Source organism: Hemibagrus wyckioides, linkage group LG04 (assembly GCF_019097595.1).
Source record: "Hemibagrus wyckioides isolate EC202008001 linkage group LG04, SWU_Hwy_1.0, whole genome shotgun sequence".
In the NCBI taxonomy this organism is placed as follows: Eukaryota; Metazoa; Chordata; class Actinopteri; order Siluriformes; family Bagridae; genus Hemibagrus; species Hemibagrus wyckioides.
In genome coordinates this window covers 22308699-22333708 of record NC_080713.1, presented here as the reverse complement: position 1 = coordinate 22333708, position 25010 = coordinate 22308699, and the positions used below count along the sequence as shown (strand labels likewise).

At 38.8% G+C, this 25010-nt stretch overlaps 1 protein-coding gene across 4 annotated transcripts in view; it reads left to right on the top strand.

Moving 5' to 3' along the window:
- Window positions 1-25010, top strand: part of srgap1a (SLIT-ROBO Rho GTPase activating protein 1a) — an 83527-nt gene that overhangs the window by 35347 nt on the left and 23170 nt on the right. For 2 of the 4 annotated variants that reach the window (XM_058387532.1, XM_058387531.1), the window contains exons 4-12: window positions 4486-4548; window positions 8415-8597; window positions 10208-10336; window positions 13069-13290; window positions 13900-14001; window positions 18851-19048; window positions 19214-19298; window positions 20281-20308; window positions 22960-23056. In XM_058387532.1, coding sequence (XP_058243515.1) covers window positions 4486-4548; window positions 8415-8597; window positions 10208-10336; window positions 13069-13290; window positions 13900-14001; window positions 18851-19048; window positions 19214-19298; window positions 20281-20308; window positions 22960-23056 — 1107 coding nt within the window. Of the gene's footprint in view, window positions 1-4485; window positions 4549-8414; window positions 8598-10207; window positions 10337-13068; window positions 13291-13899; window positions 14002-18850; window positions 19049-19213; window positions 19299-20280; window positions 20309-22959; window positions 23057-23970; window positions 24005-25010 lie in introns of all 4 variants that reach the window. The other 2 variants (XM_058387530.1, XM_058387529.1) reach the window with 1 other exon arrangement.

The following is a 25010-nucleotide window of genomic DNA, read 5'->3' as shown; positions in this document are numbered from 1 at the left end:
TTGTTATAAAAATGAAAGAAAATCTAACCCCACATGCTACCATCTCACCAGTGGAACAAATAATCTCTCCATGATTATAGCAAAGCTGCTGAATGAAATACAGTTATTGACTGCCTCATGTAGTTTTCTCCATCATCAGATTGCACAAGATCATGTAAACCCATTAATTTAATTTTTTTTGCTCAGAAATTTTTGATTTTGTATAAGTTGCCCATTCAGCATGTACACAAAGCATTTTTCTTAATTTTTGAAATGTGTAATAGAATTATTTTATCTTATTATCTATTAGTTTAAGGTTTTGGCCTTTACACAATGTAGCTTCTTATTCAAAAGAATGATTTCCTGTCTTGATGATGAGCACTGATATGAAGTATCTGTGTAAAAACTCAAATTAAGTTCGACATCATAGGAATGCTTTGGTAACTGCAGATGTGCATTTCCAGCATGTCGTTCCTTCATGGATGGTCAGACTTTAAAACCTGCATTTTGTTTCATTATTTATTCCTCTGGCTTTTTCCGTGCTTTTTAGGGAAGCAGTGGTCTGATGGGAAATGTAGGTGAATTTCCGCACGCCTGGAATCTCAGTGAAAAGAGCACTATTTAGAACCGAGCTGCAGAAAAACACACGTGGGGAGCGAATAGAAGTTGCTTCTGTGTCTTTTTACTGCACTATAGCTATAAAATCAAATATTGTAGCAAGCTCAGTGTGTCCTCATTTGCAGTATGGCTTTAGGATTTATAACCCGCTGTCATGAAGCCTCTGTCACTTCCTGTATGGCAGCATATTTCACCAGAGCTGATTTATGACTGGGTTTGACAAAGCGTTGCAAATGCTCATAACAATCCCTGCATAGAGCTGTGTTAGTGACAACGCAAGATAATGCTCGGGCATGGTGTCTGCTTGATCATCATCTAATTTCCAGCCTTTTGCTGGGCTGTGATGCTCAGTGTATTCATATTTCATAGTGATTAATGCGGTAAGAAACAGAAGCTTTATACTTCATTTCCAGCTCCAATGGGTGTTACATATGCTACTGCTCTTCCTGCGCTCTTTATAAATGTCTGTACTAAAGTTTATTGCAGCATAAATTTCGAGACAACTAATAGGGTAAGAAAAAAAGGGCTATTAATTTGTGCCCAGCTTAATTGAATGATACCACTGAGCTTTTGAATTCTTCATTCTGATTGGTCAGATGGTATTGATCACAGCTTATATTAATGCATTTATTCAAATGTAGCACAGTTTCCATAGAAACAAATTATAGAAGGTATGTTGTTGAGATGATGAAGCATCCTGTTAGGAAAAGTTTATTTCCTAGTTGAGAACTGAGAGGTGAGTCTGTATGTATGGAGGGCTCTGAGCTTTCTGGTTTGCTCAGTAATATGATTTAAATAGAGAATAAAAGAGAGGCGGGTGAGGGTAAGATTGTTTACAGCTGCTATAATAAGTGGTTATATGAACTAACTTGTTTTGCAACTGTTGTGCAACATTGTACATACAAAGTTTCTGTGGTGTAAGAGGATTTACACACATGCTGTTGTTAATTCAGGTGGTAACAGTAATCCCACTATGCGTCAGGTCGCATCACTCCACGCCATGGTTGATTGGTTTTTGTTATATCATCACTGCACTGCACTGTCCCGGGTCCTAACAAACTGGGATATGCAAAGAAAAGAACTTCACTGCACTCAGGCATAACATTATGAACACTGAGAGGTAACTTGAATAACACTGATGATCTCCTCATCATGGCACCTGTTAGTGGGTGGGATATATTAGGCAGCAAGTGAACATTTTGTCCTCAAAGTCGATGTGTTAGAAGCAGGAAAAATGGACAAGTGTAAGGATTTGAGAGAGTTTGACAAGGGCCAGATTATGATGGCTAGATACCTGGATCTCCAAAACTGCAGCTCTTTTGGGGTGTTCTCCGTCTGCAGTGGTCAGTATCTGTCAGAAGCATTCTTTTTGTCCTGTAAGTTACAAAGCGGGGCCCATGGAGGCACCTTACAGGACTGAAAGGATCTGCTGCTAACATCTTGGTGCCAGATACCACAGCACACCTTCAGGGATCTAGTGGAGTCCATGCCTCAACGGGTCAGGACTGTTTTGGCAGCAAAAGGGGGACCAACACCGTATTAGGCAGGTGGTCATAATGTTATGCCTGATCATTGTATATGTGAGAAAATAAAGGCTACTCCTTCATAAAATATATCCTATAAAATATAACTATTCCATGCCACTACACTATGCCATCCATACCTAATTAGATTAAAGGAATACTCCGGTGTTATCCAACCTAAGCGATATACTGTATCTTATGATAGTTTGCTACAGACGAAAACGTCCATATAGTGGCAGTGTAAGTGCAGGTGTAGGACTCTGACTCTGACTCTGTATAGTTCATCTTTTGGAAACATAGGACTGCTTTGGATAAGGGAAGAATTTATGGTGATGTGTTACCAGTGTAATCAATAGAGCTCAAAGTAAACACAGATGTGCCTCAGTTTCAGAGGTCGGTAAGAACCCAGAACCTCTGCCTCGATCACATTAACCTGTGGCAGTCAGTCTGTCCGTAATTAGCTGCAGATAGATTGAATAGACACTTGATCTCCTAAACCGAGAGCTGATTACTAGGACACAGCTGGCATGGACCTGGGATTTATCTCTCAGTGCCTGTTTGGCATCAAATGGACAGTGTGTATTCCATCACACAGAGAATGTGTTTGAATCCAGTAGATGCATTACACACATGCACACCTGTTTGCAGTGTAGAGTTGTGTGGGAATTTGTACAGTGTAGTAGTTATCATGGCTCTTGACCCTTAGTGCCAGGAAAATGCTTATGATTTGAAACCACAGCTTTGACTTGCAGGGTTTAATGACATGACACCCTTAAACCCTTACGGCACATCTGTGTTCGCAAAGATAATATGCATAGCAGAAAGCACAGAGGATTGTACTGGGGAGGCTGGTGGATTTGCATTTTGTGGCTTGCAGTGTTGTCGTGATAAGGACTTTTAGATCTCAGTGCCAAATACCAGTGCCACTGCTACCAATTGCCAAGACTTGAGTATTAATCATAGAAAAATAACCAGTAAATCTGACCGTGGAAAATGAATAATATGGAATAAGCCATGATTGAGGTGTGCAGTTAAAGGAAAATATTCAACATGGTTTTAATAGATAACTGTAGTTATGGTAGTTACTAGTGTTTACACTTTTACCACAAGAATGTTCTAATTTGTTGCAGAACAACATATTGTATTGTTTTTGTCTGTTTATTGTTACATGTTAATGTTGTGGAATGTGCTCAAATGAACTTCCTGTTATCACTTATGTTGTAGCAGCTGTCTACAGCTTTCTCCTGCTCTGTCTTGAAGTTAATAAGACAAAAAATGCGTTTTTTTTGGTCTGAACAATTAAAGTTTACTTCTTTACCTCTATAACTGACAGTTATAAAGTGTTCTCCTTCCGAAGACACTAAAACAGAAAACGTCACTATGCCGAGAACAGAAACATTTCTTTTCCAATCAAGTGGGGTTACAAATCCCTGTGTAAGATGTTACTACATAAACAATAACATATTCCCACCTTCTGAGAATTTAGCACTGTAGTATAACAAATTGTAGACAAATAACAATTCGTATGATCAGAATGATGAAGAATTCATACGCTGCCGTATTTTTGGACTTTGGAGGCAGTAGTTCATTAATATCAGTACTGAAGCATCGCATCATCATACTATTTCTAGTTATCTTCTACTAACCCAACCTGTATCCTGTTTAACTGTTAACTGTTAACAGTTATATCAGAACTCGTAGAGGAGATTGAGTTGCTCACTCCCTGACTGAGTTATTGCTGGGAAAGGTCTTCAGAATGAGATTAGTGAAAATATGATTGAGTTAGTGAGAGACTGGAGCAGCCTGTAAGACAGGAAGCCATTACTATAATCCTGCTGATCCACACAAGGTGCAGGACCGTGTAACAAAGTGTAAAAGAAAATCATTTTGCTTCATTTTTAGCTTGCACTCCAATTACGGGATATGGGTGTGCCTATAAACCTTGCTTACTGGTTATTATAGTAGTTTCAGTGCTCTTCTGGCTGAGTGATGTTTCAGTTCAGCCAAAATAAACTCCACTGAATTATGCTAGATTTTTTAATTTGAAGCAACCTACTGAGCGCAAAAACCCAACATCTGTCAGCGAGATAAGTGCTCTTTATGAAGATAGAAAACGTGCTTCTGAAAATGAACACTTCAGCAGAACTCACATATTGTTATAAACTGTACAAATGTATTAGCTCTGATTAAATCCATAAGTAGCTAAGTAGCTGAAAGTCATGCTCTGTAGATTGTCTAATTGTCATTAAGCATTAAGTGCAAAGAGAGTTGATAACTGATTTGTGCTCTCTCTCTCTCTCTCCCTCTCCCTCTCTCTCTCTCTCTCTCTCTCTCTCTCTCTCTCCACACCTATTTCTTCCTCCAGAGTAAAGAAATAGCATTTCAGCTGCAAGAGGATCTGATGAAAGTCCTAAACGAGCTCTACACGGTGAGTACTGTAGTACTGTAATAAACTGCCTCTTTCCATACAGCTGGTGCGGTCTGAGGAATTCATAACCTTATCTTCCAGCCAGCTCTAGCCTCAGATTACACACTGCACTGCACACCATGCATTAATAAGTTCACCCTGCATCCAAGCATGAAGGGTCCACAGAAGTTTGTTTCCTTGGCCATTTTAACCATTGATCATTCCCCTGTTTTAATTTGGTATGTCAAGCTTGCTGTGAGTGCTGTGAAGACCTCATATCTCTCAAGCTATATATAGCTTCACGGTATTATATACTTTACTGCATTGGGCACCCACGTACAAACAAAAAGCACTCAGTTCAAAACGGTATAATTATGTTGCAATATCCAGACGTTCATCTCCTTCGCCATGTGCCATGTTTGAATACTTTTCGGATTAATGGGCATCGGAGGGATTCATTATCTCCTCTACATATCCTGAGGAACATTCGACTCCAACCACGCTGAGATGACCACCATTCATGTAAAAGTAGCTGAGAGTTACAGGCACAGGAAATGACACGGCTGATGAGCTTTCAAGATAAAAATGCTTCCTGTAGCGTTGTAGCTTTTCGTATTGCTCATTAGTACTGTAGTGGTTAGCTGTGTAGTCACAGGAGATATCCCCTCCCTCATGTACCAGCTTTGTTTCCTCTAGTCTAAGTGACTCCAGGCTCCCTCCCTTAGGGCTGTTCTGCTCACTAACACTGTGGTTGAATTACATTCACAGCTAGAACGCATTACAAGGGTGTGAGTGGCTTATACAACCTTTGGTTTAGCAGTGATACCATTTGATGTACCGATAAGGATGTCAACTGCCTATATAAGGAAAAAATAGTTAAACCAATTGAAAGTGTTCAAAGGTAAATCAGTATTGTGTCTTAGTCTGGGTTTTTTGAAGTCTATATTTCAGTGCTGTTTAACTGATCTCGATCTTTGTAGTTAGTCTTAAGGTCGATGAACTGCTTTCAGCTAAATAATTTACATAAAACCACTGGGAATTGGTAAGAGAGAATATAGAAATGGAGAACAAGCTCCATCAGCCGGGGTGTTTTATATTTAGGAAACTAGACTTACTGAGTCCGATTTTTTTTTTTTTTTTTTTTTAAATACTTTACATACTTGCACTTGTTCTGGTCCTCTTAAATACTTTGCTGGGTTTACAACTAGACCACAGTCTAATATCCGTCTTCAAAACAGGCCACAGCATCTTTTTAAGCTTTTTTTCTTTATCATATTTTTCTGTTTAGTTTGTGTGAAGCACACTTGAGGCAACCTTTTCCTCTTTAGCTGTTTGCAAAATAAAATGCCCAACATTCAGGTGAAACCTTTCTGTTTATCAGTTCACTTACATCCCTGTCTTCACATATGATCATGAGCTTGAGGAAATAAAGTTCCTCTGCAGGCTTGCTGGTCTTATTCTCCAAGATAGCGTGAAAATCAGGAACATCCGCAGAGTAGAACCACTGCTCCTCCAGATAAAGCTGGATCAGCCACATCCCACTTGGTGGAGACCCCTGGCAAGACCTAGGACCCTCTGAATTCGATCTTATAGTTGGCTTGGAAACGTCCTGGGATCTTCCAGGAGGTTCTGGAATGTGTGGCTTGGGGATACAGAAACCAGTCTTTTTCCAGCTTCCTGCCACCACGACCCTCAGCAGGAAAGCAGAAAAAGCATGAATGAAATGTTTACTGGTTTTCCTAAAATCCAAATAATGGCTTTAATCCAATTTTAAATATTGTAGTATTTGTTTACATGCCCACTGGAATAATCTGATAACGGCTGAAATCAGATAACGATTGAATAATTAGTGTGTGTAAATTCAGGCATTGTTTATGGCATGCCCTACAACACAAATAAACATTTTGACCTATTTTAACATGAACCACATGAATTAGCCTGCTAGCTGTCCCTTAAGTCTCAATAAGTGATTTTCGTCGGCTAGTTTGTGTCATGAGATGATGCCATACTTGACTTATCTTTTTGTTCATCTCTTTAACCTGGAGTCTTTTGGAAGAGACTTCAACTGTTGCATCAGAAACTGGCCACTCAATCCCGCCCTCAGCTTGTAAAATAACAGGTCTTGCATGTCGCTAAAATCAGCTGTTCTAAAACGAGAAATCTAAACACAGTTCCAAACCAGTAAGTGGAGAGTGGGACATGTGGTTTGGTCAGCCATATATCCAATTATACAGCCCTGCACATGAGAGGAGCCAGAATTGCCCAGCAAAACCCTGCTCCTGCTCTATACATCTCCCAACTGTGTTTACTTTGGTAGCAGTTTTATAGGCAGGTCTGTGTTTTGAATGCAGTTGTGGCTTTACTGTAACATGTTTTATGGGTTAGGTAAATGTGAACATTTACGGCCTAGCGTGACCTTGGACGAGCGCTCTGCTTTTGAATTTGACATTGTTTAGTGCTCTGGAGTCAAGTCACCTTACTGAGGCGTAGAGAGGGCAGGTGGGGGAACTTCATGAGGAACGATTTCTGAGGCTATGTGTAATAAACAGCTGCAGTAAGTATAACGTATAATAGCAGTAGTGACAATATTGTGATAAAATTTTGGCATGATATACTTCCTTGATATAAATCATGATATCTTTTTCTTAAACAATTAAAAACTCTTATTGAAAATTGATTTAACCGTATCTTTAAAGTTGTAAAATGTTTTTGAAGGCAGCACTATTTGTTAACACACTTATATCATAATATTATTATATTATTATATATTAAATATTATGTATTGTTGGAAAAAGGATTGTGATGCGACTTTTCATCCCTAGCATTAAACACTTAAAACAACTAAATATTTCACTATTTATCCTCAGTCTTCCTTACGTTCAGTGGTCATTATACCGGTCATACTTGTAATGTCCCTGAAATATGAATATGATTGAATTGAGGCTATGACATGTCATATTTCTCTGTTCAGTGTTGCTAAAACGGTGTAATTAACCATTCGGTACCTGCCTTATACCAGATGAGTCATATCCTAATGCATGTTTCTGAAGTCATTCTAGTGTTACTAATAGCCCACTAACAATAACAATGACTCATGTAATAGGAAACAGGTTTTAACAGTTTACCCTTCGCCGTTGTGGGTACAGGGCAAGTTCCAGTTGAAAAGGTTCTCTGTGGCCCAAGTTGTCTTGCATAGTATGTGTGACGTTTTTTTTTTTTTTAATATGCAGAGCCCCCTTCCCGAGTGTTGATTCCTCTCTGCTTGTGGTGTATGCTTGACTCAGGTGGGGGAGCTGAGGGTGAATAAAGAGCTCCTCTGTGACCCATTAGAGGTTTAGTGTTTCTTATGTTAGTGGATTGAGAAATGGGAATTGCAGTCTCTGTATGGTTACAGTATTTCATAGTAATAGCAATTCCATGCACGAAAAATCCGCCCTCCTTTAACCTAGACTGCTGTTTTATAGCTTTATGGTCAGATGGAGCTATACATTTTATATGAAGATTTTGATATTTATAGCAGAAGGAGTTATTGTTGCACCGGTGGTTAAATTATAGAGCTAACAGTTGGAAAATTATGAACTTTTCACCCTTGTTATAGAAGTGTCGTTAGACTTTTTTCATAGGCATAAAAAGTTCCATAATGACTGAAAGACAAATGAGAAAATCATGAACCCCGCTGTCTATGCTTCTAGAACCCCCTGGAGGGGCACAAGAACCCAATTCTGGGTCCTTTAGTGAGACCCTTAACCCTGAAATGCTAAGCTCTATCCATTAATTTTATTTTGTCTCAGTTGTAAGTTGAGTAAATGCATCTGCAAAAAGATTTAATATAAATGAATAAACGAGCTAAAATCAGCATGCCTGAACCTGACCTTTGTGCCTCACAGGTGATGAAAACCTACCACATGTACCACACGGAGAGCATTAGTGCTGAAAGCAAGCTGAAGGAGTTTGAGAAGCAGGAGGAGAGGCAGATCGGTCGCACGGGAGACCCCGTCTTCAACGTGCGTCTGGAAGACAAAACCCCAAGACGTAGCTTTGTTAAGAAGATCGAGAAGATGAAAGAAAAGGTATTAAACAACACCTTGAATTACTTTTGTAGATTTTTTTTCCTCAGGTTACTCTTGGCATATGTTTTTTTCTAGAGAATCACATTACAATTTCAATATTCAAAGATTTGGAAAAATACATCTATCTTACTTCGGCCGTGTGAAACAGGGTAGTGTTCAGAATTATTTCATAGTAATTAATACACACATTTTTCAAAGACACACAATGCCTGAGTCGGTGCTGCCTGCCTGACATGTCAAGACATTTACAAATGTCATCCCAGCCTTTTATGCCCTGGACCGGTTTTAGATGGAAACCGGTAATGAGAAAGAAGGCCATGCTTTATTCTTTTAAATGGTCTGTTTTTCACTAAAGGCTGTGACAAATGGTTTTATAGCTGTGGGAACGCACGCTTGTGTTTTTTTATTTTCTTTATTTCTCTTGCCGCTTCCTGGAATGTACAAGTGTGGAGCGGTTAAAATATGGAAGTCAGGGTGAGTCAGTGTCTGTTGCAGTTGAGTGACTAATTTACTTTTGTGTGGGATTTGAGCAAGAGAGGAAACAGCAACTAAATCCTCTCTGAACATGTGTTTGTTTACTTTGAAAAAGCATTATTTTTGTCCCATCAGCGATATTTTTGACTCGTGGTTTGCTGTTGTGTGTGTGTGCTGGTTAAAAACAAAGATAGATAGATAGATAGACAGACAGACAGACAGACAGACAGACAGATAGATAGATCTTTCAACAGTATCCACAAGCATGGGTAATAAGGTAATAAATAAAAAAAAAATAATAATAATTTAAATATACTAAATACTAGAATTTAAGGGTACAAAATATAGCAAATAATATAACAAATAAAATAAAATATTACAAAAAATACTAAATGCTACAAATTTTAAGGTATAAGAGATAATAAGTAATGTGCAAAAACTGCGTGTTTACAACTTGTCATCTTAGTACAGATCATAAACAGTTTAATTGAAAAAAATATGTATTTAAATATTTTATATTTTATAAAATATAAATATATTATATTTTATATGACAACTAGGTTGGTGTGATGAAGCAAAGTTACTGTTATCAGAACATTCCTCTTGTTATGATGTGTTAATGTGTTATGAACGGCATTTCAATCATTTATAGTCACATTCAATGTTGTGTACCTCCCGAAAAAACAAGTTAGTTCCTGTTATCACTTATATTATAGTAGCTGTAAACAATCATTCCCTCAAAAACCTGTCTATTTTGAACTTTTTGGAAGTTAGTGAGACAAAAGTATTTTGACCTGAAGACTTTTCCATGGTGGAAATTTTGGGCTCACCGACCTTGTTTTCTTAAATAACAACACATTCTTTAATGTTTATTGTTCTAGCCTTATATTATGTGGAGTGGCTGCCATACGAGTCCCTGTGAATGAGTTGTTAATATAGAGGCAATAATGTGTTTGAAGAAGCGTATTAATATAAGTAAATACTTCTATGAGTAAAAACAATATTAGTAAATTCCTCCATAACAACCTCATTTGAAAATTCAATAGCACTGTTGGATAATGAAGCAGAAATCTGTTCGCTATGTTTGTCTAAACTCTGTATTATGAATTTTTTCCCATCTGCTGTTCTTCCATCAGAGGCAGGCCAAGTACTCTGAGAACAAGCTGAAGTCGATCAAAGCCCGGAACGAGTACCTGCTGACTCTGGAAGCCACTAACTCTTCAGTATTCAAGTATTACATCCATGACTTGTCTGACCTAATAGATGTAAGTAATGGGGAAGTGCAACTTCTGTATTATCGTTTGTTATCGTTTCTTCTGACATTTTTGTGTAGGACAGGAGTGGCAGTGTGGTCAGTGCTGTATTCACTGATTAATTACTGCATTTTCCTTTTTTATCCACCATGATCTTAGAATATAAATGGACTCAGAAACTGTACAACAAAATGTGTCAGGTTGCACTTAAGTTGAAGCTCTTAAGGCTTCAAATCCAGGAGCGTTTAAGCCATGCACATAATTGCATTTTGGTTTTAGTCTCACTTTCCCAAACCGCACAGCAAAGCCACTATTAAGAAAGTGCTCCCTGAAGTGTTTTGATAAGGATTTAATATCACACTCATTACATTGTCTGAGCAGAATGAGAAAAAGAAAGTTCAGTAAAAAGAAAAAAAAGAAAGAAAGAAAGAAAGAAATAACCCTAAATGAATTCTTAGAATAACAGGAACACAAAAAAGAGAAACTGTGGTTGTTGTGGCCTTGTGAATGGATAGTCCCAAAGAATCCCTCAGACTCCTTGTCTTGTTCCTTTTACTCTTACAAAATAATACTCAGATTTTTTTGTTATATATACAGTGGGCTTTTTTCCGTAGCCCCCCCTCTCTTTTTGTGCCACTTTATGTTAGAAAATGCCTGCATATTGAAGCTAAAGGTCGCTGTCCCACTTCTATACTGCTATTTCTGTATATACGATTAATTTTGGAATAGATAAAAGTGTCTGCACTTAAAACCTAGTTCCTATGAGTGTCCCTATTAGGTCACTCCACATCCAGCATGTTCTTGATGCGCTCTGTCCTCCCTGAAGAACTTCTTTCTCTCTGTTCCCAATACTGTAGCCTAATTCAGAGCCCTCCAAATTCATGTTATTTATACTCCAACCTCCTGGCAGTATTATTTTCACCTACAAAACTAAAGTGTCCCTGCAGAGGAAAGATCAGCTGTTGGGGTAATGTGTCTACGGTCCACGTGCCTCAAGGAAGGAAACAGGCAGGGTGACCTTGCCTCAGTGCCAGGCTGTCAGAGCCGTCTGAGTAAGTGGGCATCAATCTCTGATCGGGATGTTTACTTCAGACGCCTCTGAGACATGCCGTCTCTGGTGAGAGAGGGAGAGGAAGAATGCTTGAAGTAGAGCGTAGATTAAATTCACCATTAGGTTTTCTGTCACAATGTACTGCTACGCTAAATCAGCAGGCTGTTTCCACATGTCCTCCGCACTTGTCTGCTTCTGTTTGAGCTGAACATGTAATCATCTAAACAGTCTGCAGACAGAGTAGGCAGAGGCACACTGGGAGCCAGTATTCTTAGTCACAGTGTAATGACAAGTTTCATGTCAAATGCCCTCAATTTCCAGATAGAATTGGTACTGTGTAATGATACACTTATTGTGGTCTGAAATGTAAGAGCAGGATATGTTTGCTCAGTACAATTAACTTTAAACCAAGCAAAGAGACGAACGAGGCTGAAGGAAATGTCTGGATTAAAAAAAAAGTCAATTCATCATATTGTAATGGTGCTCATATTGCTGCCACATATTAAAAGCCAGATTACATTTCGCTGCTCAATCTTCATTTCCTCACTCTGAGGTCAGCGTGACTTATCCTTTAGTGTGTTTTATACAAATCAGAGATGAAATACGAAATTTGTCTCCAAGGTCATAAGAGTTTGGGTTCTGCTAGCAGTCTGGATCTGTAGGATAATCAGCACTGAAGGCTAAGTAAGGACGCCACGTGCAGTGCAGAAAACATTACAGATTAGGTCATCTGAGGCTGGTCAAAATCAAGGACGTGATTAGTGTCATGACTACGGAGACTGATAGGAGAGTGTGTTGTAGTTCTGGAGTCTGTTCATGCCTAATGCTTTAAGAATGTGTCACGCTGGCAATGCAGTATTCACTGCAGGTTTACATAGGGGATGACTTTCTAATGTTTTAATAAGAAAGAAATGGGTATCCTTGAATGATTCCAACATCTATCTATCTATCTATCTATCTATCTATCTATCTATCTATCTATCTATCTATCTGTCTATCTGTCTGTCTATCTGTCTGTCTGTCTCTCTGTCTGTTTATTTATGTCTATTTGCACATCTGTTCATCTATTGCTCTCTTGCATTAAAAAAATCCATATCATTTCCACTGAAAGATGCCCAACCTACCTCTACATTTATAATGTACTTATTGGAAAAGGTAAAAATTGCAATTATTAGAAGTTTCCAACGGGAAATGAGTTCTCATATTACACTCGGCCTTATAGCTATGAGGTAAAAGTCCTGACATGAAACACAATCGTCATCATCATCTGTTCACTTGACTGATCTCTGTTCATGCTAATGTCGGTGGGGAAAAAGGGGGAAAAAAATGCTTAAACACTTACAGTAGCTAGCAAGGATTTTGACATCTATAGGCAGATTGACTGTGTTCACCACTGTGTTTTTAAACTAGCTGCTTATATGATATGATCTTTGCAGGCAGATTGCCAACAAAGGCTAGAAATGAACCCATAATCCATGTCTATGGTAAAATATGTTCATGTTTTCATAACTTGAATATATTGGCAGGCATTTTGCATAAAATCTGATCTTTTGGCTGTTTATCTGAACTAAGGACTGATAAAGAGTTGTAAAAGGTCCATGAAGTAATATTGGCATTTTATACACAGACATGCTGATGTGTTTCTGAACTGCTACTGATTAGAAAACATCTCTCCTTTGTACTTGTTGAACAGTGCTGTGATCTGGGCTATCACGCCTCTTTAAACCGGGCTTTGCGCACCTACCTCTCGGCTGAGTATAACCTGGAGACGTCTCGTCACGAGGGGCTGGACATCATCGAGAATGCTGTGGACAGTCTGGACCCTCGCAGTGACCGTCAGCGCTTCATGGAGATGTATCCTACCGCTTTCTGTCCTCCGGTCAAGTTCGAGTTTCAGCCACACATGGGCGACGAGGTTAGAAATGTGGTTTCTGTCACTCTCCAGCATATCATGTGAAATTAAGGTTTATTCTGTGCGTTAGAGTACTGTTGCGAAAATAGCCATCGGTTGTTAAACATTGACCAATATCAACAAGTATCATATGTATAAATACGGCTTACCACAGGTTTCAAATGATACAACATATTATACCACAGTCTGTCTAAATATCCAGGCTACAAGTTTATATATTTGTTGTCTGTGCTGTGGGGTTTTACTAGCTCTGTTTTGTGTTAGTGACTCAGTGCAAATTAAAAAAAAAAAGGTATGCAAATGAGAAGCTGGATTCACTGTGGTTATAGTGGTTTCATTTCCCAGTTTTAATATGTCTCAGCTGCCAGGGAGGCATTTAAACAGAGCGTCTATTACAAATCACATTACAGTTTTTACCCTGGAGGTGTTTATTGCACTTTATTAAATTTTGCTCCCAAATTTGCAAGGTTTGTCACTGATATCATGTGCCTACTTTACCTCTAGTTGCTTCGTGGTTCTAGTGTAAAACCAGATTGGATTAAATATAGGGCTTATGGTTACAAGGTTATTTTGTCCTTTACTAAATGTTAATAAGTCTTTTCTCTACTTCAGGTGTGCCAGATCACGGCGCAGCCTCCGGTCCAGGCTGAGCTGATTCTAAGGTTCCAGCAGCTCCAGTCACGCCTGGCCACACTGAAGATTGAGAATGAGGAGGTGAGCAAGCCTGTGTTCTTCCATTAGCTGTGTTGTAGAACACTAAACCATTCCCATTTTGCTGTCTAGCATCACCAGACTGATTGAATTGCAGTCTACATGCTCTCACAGTCCATACCTCTAGATTTCACTCAAGAGTCTGGTACATTTTGTCTTTAAATGGTGCCAAAATCTGCCTACTTTAACTAACACCTCAACCAAGCACAGCACACCGGCCTGCCAGCACTTATTCATGTTGCATGATTTTATCACTCAGAAATGCAGCAGTCTTTTGTTCGGGATCATTTCACAGTTTCTACAAGTGACATCAAATAATCATTTGGTAGTAAACAGTGTGTTACAAAGAAACTATGCAGCATGCAAAGTATTTTTCTTTGGGATTAACAGGTCTGCTGTAGACTTTTCCTGGAGTATCAGATTTGCTTCCCAAAGCACGAATGTTAAAATACATATCAGATGCTCTGTAGGCCTTGAAGCTAAGCCCTCAAATACTGACCATATGGCTTATCGATGCATTAGAATGAGACAGCAGTAAATTTGTCTGATACCCTAGAGAGACTGGCAATGTCTTTTGTCCTCTGGATGATCCAAATAACACACAGCTGGGCTTCTCTCTATTACCCAACTTTTATTTTTTGTTTTTTTAAAACTCTGCCCAATTCTTTTTCCTAAACGTTTAACTAAAGCTTATCCTGAGGCTGTTAAATTTCTGGATTCTTGCAAATGGTTGGGAAAAAGAGGCTCATCAGATGGTCATCAACCTGCTTTTATCTTCTCTGCTTTTCTTCTCTTATCTTCATTCCACATTTTCTTTTCTGTGGAGGAAGCCATGCAGGCAGAGCGGTGGGCTGCTGGAATTGCAGAAGATAACTTTGATAGGGGAGCTGAGATTTAGCCTTTGGTTTTGTGGAGAGACAAGATCAGTGCCTCTTCCATTGAGCGGAGTGGGGATGTATTTATTATGTCATCCTTGCATGCTTTGTTACCAGATAAAGGTGGATAATACTCATGATTTGAATCCAGCTGGTGGTCACTTGGTTCCTAAAGGCTCTGTAACTTGCTGAGATTTGTCCAGGTTGAAATGTCAATAGGAAGCAACCATTGATCCTAAAGGTTGAAACATGACATCAAATAACATGAGGTTGGGGGTATTTCCTAGACTCCTAAATTGGATCAGGTGTTTAGTGGGAAGTGATCTAAGATTTCCTGTCGACTGGTCACAGAAATGTCGCCCTGTTAAATACAAAACAAAACAAAACAGCAGTCGATGCTGTATATCCCGGATGCAGAGCAAGGCTTTCTCTGGGCCACAACCTTGTTACTTTCCTTGTAAGCTCTGGTGCAGCTGTTTCCTTAATGTCCACATTGCAGAACAGGACACAAATATGCTGAAACCCTGTCAAAATGTATCACCTATCACCAAATGTATGACCACTTATTCAGAGGCATTCAGGAAACTTGCTAACCATGCCAAAGCACTGACAGTGGACTCCATCCGTTTATTGTTAATGTGAAAAACAATTGCTGATTTTTTTTTGTTATTAGGCTTAGATTATTTGAAGCATCCTCCATGTGAATGAGATTTTTCTATAGAAAATATTAATTTGCAAAATGAGCGCAGCAATAGAAACCCTTTTATTTAACGTGACTGGCTAAGCTTCTGTTATAGGAACTTCATCATGTCAGATTTGAGAATCTGTGGTATAAGTAATTTATCACCTTTTCATTTACACTACAATCCTGCTGTCTTCCATTCATCTAATCATGTTTTTTTTTCTTCAGTACATATGAATCAGTCAGATTTTTTAGACATGTCTCCAGTTCTTTGTGTACTTTAGGCTTTTCTTCTTGCCTTTGCTTCATGTTGCTAATTTTATAAATCACTAAAGCTAAAAGTTTATCTGGATAAAACTGTCATCATGCTGTCATCCTCATGCCCAGTTATGGAGTAGCTTCTGTTCACACAAGCCCTCCTAAAGATCCCTGGAATTATACCTAATGCTACAGTCTTTCTTCAGTTTCGACACGTAGCTCCTTCTCGAGCCTTAATTTCCTGAAGTGCGTGGCTAAAAGGAGAAATAGGAACTTCCTCCTTTTTTGTCACTGGAAACTTTATCTCAGTTCAGTTCTATATATATATAAATACATATGTATTTTTTTGCGGTTAAGGTTAGCTTTCTCTTCGAATTTGTACTCAATTGATATGTTTTCATCATATGGATATCTTCTCAGAGTTTCACGTTGAATCTGCACTTGTTTGAATGTCTGGCTTCTGTGGAAAGAATCTGTTGGTTTTGCTGGAAATAAACCTCAGCGAGGTAGATCAGAGCTGTGCTCTCTGCACCCACTGCAGTGTGAAGTCACAGATTGCTGATAACTTGTATAACAGCAAGCCATCTGCTGTTTAACAGGCTGCCACGTGCATTCACACCAGCACTAACAACACGATCTTGCTCGTCCTATGGGCTTTGGTTCTCAGATTGAATGAATTAAAAACGGGAAATAGAAACGTCAGCAAAGGTATTTAGTATTTTAATGAATAATACATTCAGAGTACAGACTGTTGAATATTAACACAATGTTGTGGGTAGAAGATTCATATAAAACTGGTTTATATAAGGGTTTTTTAGACTCTAGATGTACATAAAAAACCTGTAGTTGGGTTCCTTTGACTCATAAGAAGCAGTGCTTGAGGCAAGACATTCATCAGAGCTCAGTTCAAATATGTGATTGATAAACTTTAAAGAACCCTTTTAATTTTTTTTTTTAAGCAGCTTTGTAATGCTTATTATTATTCAACTTTTCTGCATAGGTTTGCTTTCTGTTTTGGCTTTTTAATGCATGCTTGTACTTTAAAGACACACATACTTTTCTTCGCCTATGTGCATCAAGCATGGTCACACAAATAGGCGTGGCGGCTTTCCGGAGAAGAAACTGTCACAAAAACTCGGGGACTAAGCGCTGAAAAGCAGAGGAGTCATAAACAGGCGAATGGCTTACAGTGTGTTTAAGCCAGAACAAAGCCAGATGAGTCACCAGGGCCACAGACAGGTAGTAAAGAAACAACAGGGTTTGTTCCGGTGTTTTTAGGTTTTCTTAGGACAAGCATTCTCCTCACAGGAGGGTTTAAAGTGGCAAATGTCAACAAATTCATGGTTTATTCCTGGCTTGTGGCGGAAAATTGGATAGGTTTCCCAGTTGAGAATGATCTTAGACCATCTGATGTACTACAATACTTCAAATTATGATTAAAAATCTGAATTCAAATGCACCCAATCCAATGATCAGTTCCATGAGAGTGGAAGGTTTTATTTTATTTTATTTTTAATAGAAATGTATATACGCATGCCTTAATCTTAAGTCAGGTCAGGGTCAAGGAAGATCCTGAGCCTATCCAGGAAAGACTAGGTATAAGCTGGGAATATACCCTTGGTTGCCAGTCCAGCACAGATCACTAAATACACGTGTTCACACATATTCACGCCTAGGGACAACTAAACATAGCCGGTACAATTGTGGCTTGTTCTGGGACGGTTGGAGAAACCCATAGAAAACTCCCAAAGATAGTAACCTGAGCCCAGGATTGAATCATGGACCCTGGAGACGTGAGTCATGTTGTAATGCTACCCACAGCTATTAGATTTATGTAGCAAGTGAAAAATGTTAACTTGATAGTTTATTTCTTTCTGGTTTATTGGAGAAAATCGGTAAAAGTCAGTCACACAGAAACAGACATGCCTGTTTTTTTGTATTTACTTTTTTCTTCTTAGGGAATCCTGGACACTTCAGTTTCTTAGATTGTGGTGGGAATAGACTGTTACTGGAGTTAATTGGTATGGGATTGGGTGCAGGTCTATGTGACCCTCACGGTTAATGAGGGGGGTGATCTTGCTGTGTTTGTTGGAGTACTGTCCAGAATTTTTACTGCCCATAAAAACCTGAGGCTGATGGTCACTGAGGTTTGTAGGCACACGCTTGAAAGCTTGGTTTTATTAGTCTCCTCTGTGCGTCCCCCAAAGGATATAAATGATTATATACAAGCTGAATATGCTTGATAGTCTCTCAGAGAGAGGAAAGAAAGAAAAGAAAAAAGAAAGAAAGAGAGAGAGAGAGAGAAAGAGAGAGAGAGAGAGAAATGTTCCAGCTTCTACATTGCTGTATGGTCCAGGGCCTATATGTGATGCTTTTGCTATTTCTCCAACCTTCAATTTTCAATCCTTCCTCTCAATTATTATTATTATTAGTAGTAGTAGTAGTAGTAGTAGTAGTAGTTGTTGTAGTAGTAGTATTAATATGTTCACACACTTTATATACTATCCTATTACTATTATAATTATTATTTATTATTACATTTATTAATACAGGTCATTTTCTGATCCATGTTTCAAATAAAGTGCTGTTTATGGTAAAAACATGACCCATTTCCTAGTCCCAGCATTCTTGCCATTTCTAGCTTTTGAGGAATGTGGAGAGACTGGTGGGGAAGTAGTTAAATGAATTTTAAAAGCCTGAGTGAATCACTTTCCTCTCAGGCTTCCTGCTCTCTGCACTCTGACTTCAGCAGATTGATTGCTTTGGTCTAGTGTCACGTTCAAGGTCTGATACATTTGAACATGGCAGACAGAAGAGCAGTTTTCCTGTATTTTTCTGTAGCAGTTCTCTTTCTTAACTTTAAAGATTTTGCTTTTTAATTCAACCGTTGATTTAAATGAATGGGAAAGCAGGCTTTTAAAACAAAATATGCACAATCGAAATTACATGAAGTACACCAGTAAGGCAAATAAGTCATTCTCTTGTTCTTTATTGATTTATTTTATTATTTATTTATTTAATATGTGATTTCTTGCAGATCAAGAAGACCTCTGAGGCCACGCTGACCACTATCCAGGACATGGTGACTATCGAGGATTACGACGTCTCTGAGTGTTTCCACCACAGCCGCTCCACAGAGTCAGTCAAGTCCACCGTGTCCGAGACGTACCTCAGCAAACCCAGCATCGCCAAGAGACGTGCCAACCAGCAGGAGACCGAGCAGTTCTACTTCATGGTGAGTGCAGCTGTAAATCACAATGTGATGCTTAGGGGACTCCAGAGAATAAAAAGTTAGAGCGGTGCCAGTGTGCATCAAATGAATCTCTGTCAATCATCCAGTTTAACTCTAACCCTCTAGCTGTTAAGTGCACTGATGTTATGCTATGCTGTCTCTTGTCAGAAATTCCGCGAGTTTCTTGAGGGCAGCAATTTGATCGCCAAACTCCAGGCCAAGCATGACCTGCTGAAGAGAGCACTGGGAGAAGGTAGCTCATACAAATACAGGCTTTAACATATGCTTAATTCCTAGAGATGGCTGTATCACTGCTGTATGTATATATGTACTATAATTGCATGTGCTATAATGTCTCTCACTAAGTCTCACTGGATTCTAACTAGCTATCTACAGTCTTAAAACATGTATTGATGTGGATATCTTTACAAAACGGTGCAATGATGGATAATGATGATTATTGTTTGGAGCATTTATTTTTAACATGCTCCAAAGGTAATTTAAAAACAAAAGCAGGATCTTTCTTCTGTAAGAGAAAGCTGGGACGATTTTAGCCGCAGGATCTCTGGGTTGAACCACAGGGCTTGGGGACTAACCTCTTAGTTAACATGTAGGCATTGTTCATAATATTCATGTGAGGATATTCACAAGGGATTCCCAATATGCATGCTCATAAAGCTTGACATGTTTAAGGAGGATGCATATAATATTGGCTTATAAAAGCTGTCAACGATTATATTATTTAATCAGATTCTGTAACAAGTGTTGAGGAGCTTCATGAACACTACCTCTTGTTCAGTAATGATCAGTGCTCTAGGACACACTCAGCTATCCATGCTGTCATACCTGACTGTCCTGGAGCGCATCTGATATAAACACAGCTGCAGGTGGCATCCAGGTCTGTGCCGGTGTGAGGAGTGTGTTGGCTCAGTGAAGCTCAGTCTGCATTTACTACATTACTAATCGAGGCCCATCAGACGACAGACACGGGTATAAAAGCTTCAAAGAGAAGTGAAAGATGGGTGAAGTCGGTTTTACCACTCTTTCTTTGATGTTAGAATTAAGATGTGAATGGATGTGTTAAGCCAGTTGGTATGTTGTATATGCTTTACTGAGCATGTGCAAAAAGGCCTTCCATAACCGACTTACTGCCAATCTGATCATGTCTCTGTCTCTCTCTTTCCTCTTTATGTGTCTGTCTTTTCTGTCCTTCTGTGTCTGTCCTCTCTGTCTAGGTCACCGAGCAGAATACATGACCACAAGGTAAACTCATTCTCTAGTGAATATGAATCTTTTTAAGAACATATTGAAATACATGTGTTGCTGGGGGAAATAGCATTTCCAAAGACTACTTTTGTTTTCAAGGGTACAAGTGAGACAGATGTAGACACAGAGTGGTCTTCAGTTATCCTTAAAAATGTTTGCATATTAAATGTAGTGTGTATTTTATTTATTGGGTTTTTTGTTACACAGTTTTAGCCTGTATAATTTTAGAATTAACCATGTTCGTTATTTATTGTGAGAACAAAACTTAAAGCATTTAGGTACTCCTTAAATACATAAAAAACTCAATGTGTGTATAGAGCATAAAGTTCTGACCCCCCTCTGGTATATTTCAGTGACAGGCAATATTCTGCTCCTCACGGGGTTCCATCCTTCAGTCCTCTGTTACCCTGCACCACCACAGCTCTCAACTCAGAAACAGGGAAACAAGGCACACTTAGTGATCAGATAAAAACACTCCCACTGTGATAGTGGTGTTGTTTTTCTCACAGCGAAGGTGACAAGTGGATTGTGGGGCATGACTATTATGTTTATAGATAGATGAAGTAGTCAGATAGAAAGGAGGTATGCATTCTCAGGGGGTAAAAAAGGCTTCTTCAAAGGGTCTTTACAGGCTTTTATATTCCTATAAACACTTTATAGAAGAAAGCATTATAGTCGATGCCTCCGTCAATGCCTCCAAGAAAAAAATGATCCCCAGACAGAGATATTAGTTAGGATGTTTGCACCGTGTTTAAATTTGACCAAACATACATGCTTGCTTTGCTCTTTGGTCAAGTAACCAAAAATTAGCACATGAGTTTGTTCACTTTGTGCTAGAACCAACAAGATATGTAGTAACACAGTTTAACTCTTCCTGGACTTCCTTTATGCAGAATTGAAATCGACAATCAGTATAAACAAATGTTGCTGCAATTTTTTCATAAGTTTAGACAAGACACTGTTAGGTTTCTATGTGTAGAGTATCATGTCTCTGAGTGAAGATGTTGGTGAGGAGGGCGATGAGAAATTGCCCCCTGCTGGGCAAATAATTCACACCTCTCCACAGTAACTTTGGTATAGAGATAAAACAGACAGCACAACTAAAGTTTTTTTTTTTTTTTTTTACAATAAAACACACAATATGATTACCACAATAAACTGATAACATTTAGAAAACAAAGAAATTATTAAAACCCTAGGTGACTGCTTTCATATGATCCATTAAACACTAATACAGAATGTGACATAAATATTTAATAAAAAAAATTTTGGGCCTCTGTTAAGAAGAGTAAACTTGCTACACCTTTCACATTTATTGAAAAAACACTACTTTAAAGCAGTTCAGGAAACATTTTTTAATGTAGTGACTTCTATCTTGTTGCAAAACCTTATCACTGTGTTCAAGTATTTCCCCTCAGCCTGATTAAATACCCAGAGCACAGAAGTCTTTCGAAAACCTTGTTTCAAGATTTGTATGGGACCATACTAACAGGCTGTTAACAGGATGTAGTATCTTTTGTCATATAAAGCTGATTGTAGCTTCCCTGTGAGCTCAGCATGGGTACACAGCTTCTCTCACAGTAAAACCATGCCCTTCACTGCTCACAGCAGGTGTATGAGTGGTAGATCAGTGTGTGTGCAGTTCTGACTGAACCCTGATCATTGAAATCTTTTTAGCTGAGTTTTATCCTGTTCTTTGTTCCCATCCTAAGTGTATTCCTAAGTGCCACCTTCTTGGCATGATTGTGAATGTGATGCCGTACAACTGAGGACTGTTTGTTACAGCAAAGTCCCAATCACAGTTATAGCAGAGATAAAAAAAAAAAAAGAGACCACTGCAGATCTCCAGATTGGAACCCTATTGAAAACCTCTGGAATGTCATCAAGAGGAAGATGGATGGTCACAAACCATCAAGCAAAGCTGAGCTGTTTGCTCTTTTGCAAAAAGAGTGGTATAAAGTCACCCAACAGCAATGTGAAAAACTGGTGGAGAGCATGGAGCCAAAACGCATTTCCTTTAAATATACACTCTAAATAACAATAGTTATATTTAGAATTTAGGAGAAATATTGTCAGCAGTTCACAAAAAAATGAAACAAAACTGTTCATCTCACCAATACATGCACATTTTGCAGTGGGCTCTAATTTTTTTCCGGAGCTGTTGATCAGCCTCACGGTGCAGGAGAGACGATCTCAAGGAATTGATTAAGAATCTGATCACATCAGAACTACCACACCTTACTAGCAGACTCTGAAATTCCTCACAAGTTTCCTGAACATGCTCAAGTCAAACCCTTCAGCAGTCGTCTTACACTCCCTGAACAGACTTCAAGGACAAGCTCAGCCATAACTCAAATGTTCAGTGTCCTGTCCATGACCGCTCACTCATCCTGCACTAGGAGAGCTTTTCTCTGGCAGGCCTCGCAATGCTGATTACTGAGTTTGATGTAATATTAGCTGTGTAGTTGAGTCTAATCAGCATCAGCATTTTAAAAGGTCAGACGACAGATTACATGCTGCCTCGTACTGCACTTTCTGAGACACACAATGGAAAAAAGTAGCTGTCTTTAGTCTAAATGTTATGAACGAAGGAAAATATCCTCTTGGTGTTTTTTTTTTGTGTGTATAAACATTTCTTTATTTCATAGGCCTCCAATTCTTCCTCCTAAACCACACTGGAGGCCCAGACCTCGCTCAGTTTTTAACATAAAGCTATTTAATGGCAATTTGGAGGCCTTTATAAAGGTACACTATGCAGAAGATATGAGAAAACGTGCGCAGGCTATTATATAATGAGCCAGTAATCTGCTTCAGCCTCAGCTTTTCCTGAGATTATTACAGTCTGTCTGTTTAACCTGTGAACTCAGTCTTCACACACAGGAGAAACATGGGGCTCTGTTTGTGTGTGTGTGTGTGTGTGTTACCCAGTTTTTGTTCTAATACACTTCTGGAGTCTGAGCCAGTGAGGATTCTGGGAAGCAGCGAACCGTTTAAGAATGGATTTACTAGCTGATTTATTACTTAATCAGCTGTAGGAGTGTAATGATTCACAGTGTACAAATAATAACTAAAGGTTTCACTAAATTTATATTTGGCATTGAGAGCTCTCCAGAGATCTGTACCATCACCAAGCACAGAGATGAGAATGTTGAAGATTTAACATGGGCTTAGTATGTAGCTTTTATTTGTTGTGAAGAAATTGCTTTCTTCTCACTTAGACCATAGCTTTGCAGTTGCTATTTATTGCAACAGTGATTATTCAACCCACAAAATGTTCTTTTATTTATGTTTCAGGAATATAACTTAACATGTAGTGACAAAGTAACACTGGTTAGTGTGGAAATGAAATGACTGAACAGCCAAGAAACTATTTTACAGGGTACAGCACTTACACTTCTGACAGAGAAGGTTTTCGTATGTGTGCGTGTGTGTGTGTGCGCGCATGTGTGTGTGTGTGTGTGTGTGTGCGCGCATGTGTGTGTGTGCGTGTGTGTGTATGCCCCCCGTGTTCTCTCTCTGTAAGGCTGACTCTGCAGTATCTTTGGCAGACTGATAATAATATGTGGGCTGTTATTGGTGGCTTGTAGTGCTGGGATTGAATAACTGGTTTTCTTTCTCTGTTTCTATGTTCTTCCTCTCTCTCTCTTCTTTGCTCGTAGCCGTGGACGGCGGAACTCTCACACCCGGCATCAGGTAGAGCCTATGTCATGCAATAACCGCCTTATGCTGCCTCTTGTACCTTTTCGCAGCCTGAACATGTTTAGTTTATGTATTCTTGTGCATTTTGCTAAAAGTGAGAGAAGCATACTTCAATCTTTACAGACCCACTGAACGTCCAAAAGCACAATTTATTCAGCTATAGAATACAAATTCTGTGTGTTTATTGTAGAAGCATATTGTAGAATCTCTGCTGTATCCCCGAAGTCCAACAGTTGATATATATTTCGATTATTGTATAATAAAGAAGCCTAAAACAGTTGATTGCACCACCAGAAAAACAAATAGTTTTACTATTGGAAATGCTCTGAATATTATAGATATCCGATCTAAATGAGCAGGACCTTGCAAGCTCAAAAGTTTGTTTCTCCTCAAGGTCTGAAATGCCGTATCTCATTATTTCTTTGACTGTTTTGTTAATGTGTGACAAACTCTCAGGATTATGTCACATTTAAAAGCTTTAAAAGTTGAACCAGGTTCCAGCAGTTTGCTGTCAGCTGTCAAGTTAAGAATGGATGGGATAAGAAACACATTTACACAGTCATATGGGAAAATAGCAGTGTAGACAGGGATACTGTTAACAATTACAGTGAAGATCATAATTCTGAAATTGCACTTAACTGTAGATAAGGAAACAATCTCTAATTTGTATCTTGAGTAATCATATTAAAATAAAATCTGAATCATTTCTTTCTGCCACATGAAATATTCCAGTATGAGTCTCAGGCCAAGAGATCTGGTTCCAGATTTGTATAAATCAGTCATAAATGATCTGCTTGATAGTTTGATCCAAGTTGGAATAGTTTTTGAGCCAAGCTGAGAGTAGCTGGTCTCTAGCCGGTCTGTCTACATATGCAGATGCATTCCCTTCACATTCCCTTTATTAAAAGCATATAACTGAGGATCGTGCCAAGACTAGAGCTAACAGTGGCAACTTCAGCCAAGAGAGAGATAATAGAGGTTTACCCTGCAGCAAGCAGAG